The sequence below is a fragment of the Gekko japonicus genome, unplaced genomic scaffold, assembly GCF_001447785.1.
Source record: "Gekko japonicus isolate JY-2015 unplaced genomic scaffold, Gekko_japonicus_V1.1 scaffold505, whole genome shotgun sequence".
Taxonomy (NCBI): domain Eukaryota; kingdom Metazoa; phylum Chordata; class Lepidosauria; order Squamata; family Gekkonidae; genus Gekko; species Gekko japonicus.
Genome location: NW_015169788.1, coordinates 472014 through 480137, shown reverse-complemented (window position 1 = coordinate 480137; position 8124 = coordinate 472014). Strand labels below are relative to the sequence as shown.

At 63.4% G+C, this 8124-nt stretch overlaps 1 protein-coding gene across 1 annotated transcript in view; it reads right to left on the bottom strand.

The window, feature by feature from the left end:
* Positions 1-8124, bottom strand: part of PLEC (plectin) — a 69907-nt gene that overhangs the window by 27487 nt on the left and 34296 nt on the right. The window contains 11 exon segments of the mRNA XM_015416968.1: positions 103-213; positions 302-463; positions 1459-1536; positions 1649-1958; positions 2357-2511; positions 2633-2726; positions 3421-3548; positions 3849-3944; positions 5011-5130; positions 5227-5333; positions 5445-5560. Of these exon segments, the coding sequence (XP_015272454.1) occupies positions 103-213; positions 302-463; positions 1459-1536; positions 1649-1958; positions 2357-2511; positions 2633-2726; positions 3421-3548; positions 3849-3944; positions 5011-5130; positions 5227-5333; positions 5445-5560 (1477 nt within the window).

Genomic DNA, 8124 nt, shown 5'->3' with positions numbered 1-8124 from the left:
AGCCGACAGGGCCTCGTGACTGAGCCCCCCCCCCGCGTGGGAGTCACGCGCAGGCACCCCGGCTCAGCCCGGGCAGGGCTGGGCCTCCCCCCTCTCCCTGGCCCCTACCTCCACCGTCGGCTTGCCCGGGTGGTCTTCTCGCAGCAGCCGGTCTCCTGTGTTCTGGATCTCCTTGATCTTCCGCTCCCGCTGCTCCAGCTCGCGCATCAGCCCCTGTCGGAACAGTGGTTAGGGGGAGAGGAGCCTCCACAGCGCGGGCCCCTCCGCAGCCCCCTCCCTGCCCGACCCTGCCGAGCCCTACCGAGTAGCTCTCCTTCTTGGCAGCCATGTTGCTGTTGCGCTCGCTCCAGTCGTAGCTGACCTCCTCCTCTTCCTTCTCATTCAGCCACATCAGCTCCTTGGTGGCGGCTGCCACAAACGCGTAGAGGCTCTCCAGGTGCCGCAGCCGGGCCTTGGAGGAGTTCTGCCACACGACAGAGCCACCGTCAGGGCCTGGCCTCCCCAGCCCCCCGCCTGCCTCCCTGTCCCCATCACCACCACCCTCCTCCTCCGGGGAAAGCTGAGCGCAGAACAAGTTCCCGATGGTCGTGGTCAAGGAGAAACCCAACCTGGGCAGCCTTCCCAGGGGCCTTTTGCCTTCTCCCACCGGGTCTCTCTCTCTCTCTGCCTGCTTTCTCCCCTGACCCCACGGCACAACCGACTGCGCTCTAAATCCTATCTTCGCTCCCAACTGCAGACTATATTATTTCCAAATCCTGTAGCCCGATATTTAGAGGCTAAGGGAAAACTCTGAGACCAGATTGTACATCATGTATTTGTTGTTCAGTCACACAGTCGAGTCGGACTCTTCGCGACCCCATGGACCACATCACGCAGGGCCCACCTATAGCTCATCACTAATTAGAAGACCCCTAACACCCCCGAACTGATTCTTTTGAATCTGTGGCAAAATCTGGCAATACCTAAAATATGACAAGAACGAATGACAATCCTGATTACAGTGGCAAAATTGGTCTCTCACTGGAAAAAGACCTCTGTTCATTCAACTGCAGAACGGTATGTAAAAATTTGGGAATTTTTCACCATTGACAAAATAGCTGATCATATTTTAACCACCGAATCTACTTCAGGTAACTGTAATTCCAATTTATTAACTAACTTCCCTTTATGGTTCACTCAACACAGTATCATTCCTCCAATTATCTTAAGATAAACAAAGGGTATAATGAGATTTTGGCTCATCATTAAACATATTTAAAAATACTTGTTTGAAATTATGAAATTGCTGCTTGTTACTTACTAGGTCTCCTATAAGTATAATTTTTAGGAACCTATTTTAAAACATTCAACTATCTACCGTTTCAGGTAATTCACAAGTGTTGATGGAAAACAACTGTTGTGATGTGCAATGACTTAGGCGGCCGAGGGCCATGCCTGTGACCCCTCCGCCCTCCTCACCAGCAGCTTGGCATACTGCACGTCCAGCTTGGTCAGGCAATCCCGGTAGGCCCCGCGAGGGCCCGGAGAGAGCTGGGCCTGTGGGGAGAGAAGACCGGCGTGAGGCCCGGGTGCCAGCAACGGCCAGGCCAAAGGCAGGGGGCTGCCCTCATCCCGGGAAACGGGTTAGGGCTTGCCGTGGGGCGCTCACCTCGTCGGCACGGGCCCGCTCGATCTTGGCGCGGAACTCCTCGACGGATTGGTGCAGGCCCCGGTGGCTGCCCAGCTGCGACTCCACCGTGGGCAGGTCGATGCCCCACTCGGCTGCACTGATGCGCCGCTGGTTCTCTTCCACCCAGGCCAGCAAGTCCTGCAGGTAGCGCAGCGTGACGTCCTCCAGCTCCTGCCGGGGCCGCTGGGTGACAGGCACGGTGAGCTGGGCGATGGGCGCCGAGCCGGACTTCAGGCGGAGGTTGTATTCCGTGCGGATGGCCACCAGCCGCTCGTGCAGGCGGTAGACCCTGGGGTGGGGGCGGGGGCAAGGAGGGACACGCCAGGCTGTCAGGGGGCCGCAAAGGGACATGCGCGTCATCCTGTCGACTCAGCCCAGCAGATGCTGCTGCCGCTGCACCGGATCAAGCGCAAGGCCTCTGGGGTTCATGAAGGGGTGCCACCCCAAGAAGCGGAACACATTGCTGTGCCCAGCCCACTCTGCAGGGGTGTGGCAGTGCCCTGCTTCTATAAAGGCCTCTGTACGCCCGCATGGATCGAGGGACAGGGCATTTGCCTGCATTACCAGCAGTGGCCATGAGGCATGGGGGGCGCTCTCGGCCTCTGCAAGCGCAGCCCGGAAAGACCCGGCGGCGGCAGCAGCGAGGCGGCAGAGCCAAGAGGAGCCATGCAGGGGGAAGGGGCTAACCTCCGATACATCTGCTCGCCCTGGGGGTGGCGCCCGTCCTTGAGGGCCTGCACGTCGTTGAAGAGCAAACGGATCATGGCGTCAGCCTTGTCCAGGTCGCGCTCCACCTCGCCCGCCTTCTGAGGAGCCTTCCCCGCGTTCAGCAGCCGGATGTCCTGGCAGGAAGCACACAAGAATGGCTGAGCCTCAGCCAGGGCCACATGTGCAGGGGCCCCTCCCCGCCGGGACCCAGGGCGGGGGGGGGGGACGGGACCGGGGCAGGGGGCTGCGTCTCACCGACTGCAGGAGGGTGTCGGCCTGGTTGAGCTGCTCCTCGCAGAGGCCGGACTCCATCTGGAGCTTGCTGACGATGCGCTGCAGCCTTTCCAGCCTGCGGAGGGGACAAGCGGGACGGATCCTTCAGGGCTCTCCCCCCATGCCTGGCCTGGCCCTTGCCTCGCCTCCCCTCCCCGGGAACCACCCTCTGGCCAGGGAACCACCCTCTGCTGGATCCCGGCACCGCTAGGAGCAGAGCCCCAGCTCAGCAGCTGCTCCAGGGCAGCCTCGGCCTGGCTCTGTGGCTCAAGCCGCACCGCCGTTTCCTGGGGAGTGCCCGGCCAGAGAGTGGTGGTGACTCACCCGCCGTGTGTTTCCCATTAGGGCTGGGCTGGGCTGGGCTGGGAGGGAGGGAGGCGTCGGGGGCCCCCGCCCCCCCCCCCCCCCCCAGACAGCCCAGGGGGGGGGCAGCCACGGAGGCCTCCCCACAGGCCGCCTTCTGGCTCTCCCAGGACTCAGCAGCCAGGAAACCAGCCCGCTTACAGGCAGTGCGACATGGCAGGTAAGAGGGCCAGACTGTGAGCGGGGGGGAACGGGAGCCTGCTCAGGAGCCTGCTCAGAAACGGTGGGGGCCTGTGTCACGCGCTCTCAGCCCCACAGGGCCGTTGGGAGGATAAAGCGGAGGAGACCGACGTGGTACGGATGATGGGAGGACAAACGAAGCAAACGGGCCTCCGGCTCTCCCCCCCCCCCGGACCAGGCCAGCCCCACTCGGCCAGCCCCCGCCCGACTCCCGGTCAGTTCGGTACCTTTCGAACTCAGAGCGCAGAAGCTTCTCCCGCTCCAGGATCGCCACGTGCAGCTTGCCCCACTCCTTCTCCACGTCCAGCGGGTGGTAGCCGGGGGGCACCTTCACCTGTCCGGACTGCACGGCAGGCTGCTCCAGCCGGGGAGGGGGGAGGGAGGGAGAGGAGGCACCATCAGCGCTCGGGAGGGAGAGGCCCCCCCCCCCAAGAAAGACCGGGGGGCTGCTCTGCACGCAGGAAGGCAGCGGCAACCCATCCCTGGACACCTCTCGGCCCAAAGAGAGGCCCCCGATCACACCGTCAAGCCCACTGGCCCCAACCCTCACTCATGACCGGGGGGAAGGGGGCAGGAGAACCCCCCCACCTCACCCCCCCCACAGAGCGTCCCAACTGGATTTAAAGCCACGGCCTCCTCCCTGCCGCTCTCTCACCTCCAGGGACTGATAGATGGCCTTGGAGCGGTTCTTGTCGGACTCCTTGGCGGGCAGCTCCGTCTCCTTGAATTTCAAGAACTGGCGCCACAGGATCTGCGGGGCAGCAGGACTAGGTCAGGTCAGGTCAGGTCAGGTCAGGCCAGGCCAGGCCGGGGGGGGGGCTGGGAGGGGGGGAAGGACTGGGAGACACACACCCCACACACACACACGCAGCCCTCCCAGAGACACCACTGGTGGGGGGTTAGGGGACACCCCCGAACAGGCAGCCTTGCTGGCTCCCCCACCCCCCTAGTTTGGTGTAGTGGTTAAGTGCGCGGACTCTGATCTGGGAGAACCGGGTTTGATTCCTCACTCCTCCACATGCAGCTGCTGGATGATCTTGGGCAAGCCATAGTTCTGACAAGAGCGGTCCTTGAAAAAGAGCCGTTTCTGTCAAGAGCTCTCTCAGCCCCACCCATCCTACAAGGTATCTGTTGTGGGGAGGGGAAGGGAAAGGAGTTTGTAGGCTGGTCTGAGACTCCAAGTGAAGGGCAGGGAATAAATCCAATCTCCCCCCCCCTTTCCTCTGTGGGAAGTCCTGTGCCCCCCTCCTCCCCCAGCTGAGGCGGAGAGGGCCAGGGCCCCGAGCAGGCATCCGGAACAGCGGTCAAGCAGAGCCCGGACAAAACACGATTGTTCCCGCCCGGGGCCTTTCCTGTGAGCCTGTCCCAGGCATCCCGCCCGAACACGCCCGCTCTCCGCTCTGGCAACAACAAGGAGAGGATCTGGGCCCTGGAACGACGCGGGAGGGGAGGGGCCCTTTCATCGAATGCCAGCAGCCGGCAAGGGAGTGCCCGGGATGGAGCACGCTGGCTGGCAGGGGCCCAGCGGCCCAGAAAAGGAAGGGCGACGGCTCCACTCGGGCCTGCAGTGAAATGGCCCTGCCCTCCCCTCCCGGGCCACCAACCTGCTGCACATCCCCCAGCCCAGCTCAGCCCCCTGACCCACGGAAGGACACGAAGACAAAGACACCCGAGGGGGGGGGGGCAGGCGCAGGCAGACGCTGGGGAGGAGGAGGAAGAAGAAGGGTTTCCCAAGGGCCAGCCCCACAGAAGGCCACTGGCGTCCCTCATGGGGTATGCCCGGGGGGGGGGGCAAGAGAGGTGTGTGCGGCCCTCACCTCAATCTCCTCATAGCTGGCCGGGAACTTCCGCTCCTCAAAGACCACCGTGTGGTGCCGGATCCACTGCAGCAGGAGGGTCACCACCTCCGAGTACTCCTGCCAGCGCAGCTGCAGCTCCTGGGCGAGGGAAAAGAAGGGCGCCACACTCAGCACCCGGCCAGGCACAAACCCCCACCCCGCCCAGCCCCCTCCTGGCGTCCCCCCCCCACTCACATTGGCCTTCACGCCGTCCTGCACGTCCGGCACGCGGGGCATGGCGTCGTAGAGCGAGGAGACGTAGGTGATGAGGGACTTCTCGTCCGGCTGGGGCACGTCCACATCTGCAGGGGACGGGGGAGGTTAGCGGGGGGGCCCCCAGCGCGCTCTCGGGCGCTGCCACGCCAGGCCCAGGAGGAGAAAGACCAGCCGCCCAAGGGGGGGGGAGGGGGTACCTTCCGGGTCCAGCAGCCGGGTCACCCCCAACTCATGCTCGGCCACCGAGAAGGCCTGCTCCAGGTTCTCCACGTTGGTCTGCCGATAGACCTTGTTCATATCGATCAACATGGGCCTGGGGTGGGAAAGAGAGAAGCCGTGAGAAAGGACAGGCACAGCTTCCACCCCTCCCCACTCGTGGGTCTGCCGTGCACACACACCCCATCCCCCTTGGGCGACTGCAAGACAGAAACTCCGCACCTCCGCTGGACTCGAAGGAGGGTGGCGGGTGATGCCCAGTGAAAGCTGTGGGGGGGGGGGAGGGCAGCAAAAGCAGAGCCACCTGATGAGAGGGCACGTACAAGCCTCTCCCATGCGCATCGTTGGAAGCAGGTTGCAGACTCCTGCTTCCCCCCAGTACACAATCTCTCACACACACGATTCCACAGCCCCAGGTAAAGTTTCCAAAGTATCTTCTCGGGGTTGGTGCACTTCCCCTCTAAGCTGCGCCACGAGGACGTTTATGTGGGGCGTACGGGGCACGGGCACAAGAGAATCACAAGAGGAGGGAACCACCCGGGCACGTTCAAGGAAGGAAGGAACCGGGACTTGGGGAGAGGGGGGGGGTTACCCCCCCCCCCCCCCGCACACACACACAGTCAGACAAGATGGGGAGGAGAGAAGTGAGGCCCGAGAGATATTTTTATATGTTTTTACTTATGGCTAGACTAATGATCTGGCCTCTGTTAGCCGCCCTGAGCCCACCGGGGAGGGCGAGATATAAGTGTGAAAATAAATAAATAAATAAATAAGAAGAAGCAATTGAGAAGAGATTGGATTTATCCCCCCCTGGCCCTTCACTACCCAAAGGAGAGTCTCAGGGCGGCTGACAGACTCCTTTCCCTCCCCCTCCCCACAACAGACAGGCACCCTCCTGTGAGGGAGGCGGGGCTGAGAGAGCCCTTGACAGAACCTTCTCTTGAGAGAACAGCTCTGAGAGAGAACTTGTGACTGACCCAAGGTCACCCCCCCAGGAGCTGCATGGGGAGGAGGAGTGGGGAATCAAACCCGGTTCTCCCAGACTAGAGCCCGCGCTCTTAACCACGACACCAAACATGGCGGCACACCAGGGGGCACTCGGTTCAAAGAATCCAGAGGATGCATTTGGAAATGCTGCGGTGGTGCTGGGAGGTCTGGATGCTTCCTGAAGCATTTCCCAACGGCAAAGCGTTGCTAATCAAAGCAGCAAAAAGATGCAGCAACAACTTCAACCGTGGAGCAAGGCTCTTCCTGCCACACCCCCCCCCCCCCCGGGGCCCACCCCCCCTCCTGGGTGAACCTCCCCGTGTCCAGCCGAACGCTCTGCAATGCCGGGTGGCTCTTTCTAGGCTGGGGGTGCAGAGTTCTCTGGCCTGGGCTCCTGACTGCAGTGGGTGGGTGTGGGGGGGGGGGCAAGGGGCTTGCTCCCGGGGCTGAAGCAGCCCCCATACCTGTGGGGCCAGGAGCCTTCGGAGGGGGCTGGGTTACCCCCACAGCCAAGCAGGCAAGGTGAGGCTCCAGCCTGAGCCCCGGCAGGTCTCAATCCTGCCCGGAATTCAGCCAGGGCAGGGAGGTGAGGGGCGGCACACGCCTGCTGACCCACCCTGGAGCTTGTCCCGGGGCGTGCTCCTAGAGGGCAGTGCCCACACGAGCCCGCAGGGCCTCAGTCCCACGGAGGACCCCGCCCTCACACCCCCATCATCCAATCCCAGCCACAAAAAAGAGGATGCCGTAAAGCGCTCAGGCGACTCCCACAAGCAGGGCGAGGCACGGACGACCAAGGCCAGGCACACCCCCCCACACACACCACTCCAACGGCTCCTTTCCGCCCAGCCAGCCAGCCCCCCCCCAAAGTGTGGGGGGGGCAGACACACAGCCTTCCTCTTGGAAGACCCAGGAGAGCGGACCCAGGAATGCTCACTAGCGCCCACGGGCCAGAACGACAAAGAAAACACATTGCAGAAAGGTCACAGGGCCCCCTCCTCTTTAGGCAACCCACACACAATGCTCCGCCTCCCCCTGCCCACCCCCCCTGCCTCCCCACAGCCGGGTGAGAAAGACACGGGAACGGCAAGCCTCAGAAACAGAAATCCCCCAGGGGGGAGAGACGCCTACACTTCGCGGAGACGCAGCGTGGAGTGAACCGAGTACAAGGAGCCGCTGATGTTCCTGCCTTCCGCCGCCGGCGTCCATCCATCTGTCCTGTGGGACCCAGGCAGCGAGGCCGCCCCCGCCCCAGGGGCCTCCTCGCACAGCATCAAGACCCGCTCCTCGGCTGCCTGCAAGGATCCCGAAACCCCCGCCGGCCCCTGGTGCCCGGCCCTCCGCCGGACCCGCGGATGCCCACTCATGGCTATGCCGGATGCCCACTCATGGCTATGCCGTGGGCCGCTGCCGGCAAAAGGGCCGGGGGGGGGGGGGCAGAGAGCCTCCAGCTCCACCACACCACCTGCACCAAGTGGCGCACGCCAGCCCCGAGCACGCCAGCCCTGCCCTACGCCCCACCACGTATGGGGCGGGGCGGCTTCTGCTCATACTTGTTACAGTTTCAGGATTCCAAGGAGGGAGCAGCTGCCACGCCCTGTGCCCTGCACCTGGGGCTGGCTCCCCCACCCCCGGCCGCCCGGGACGGAGGGCGGCGGGCAGCGGCGGCGGGGGGGG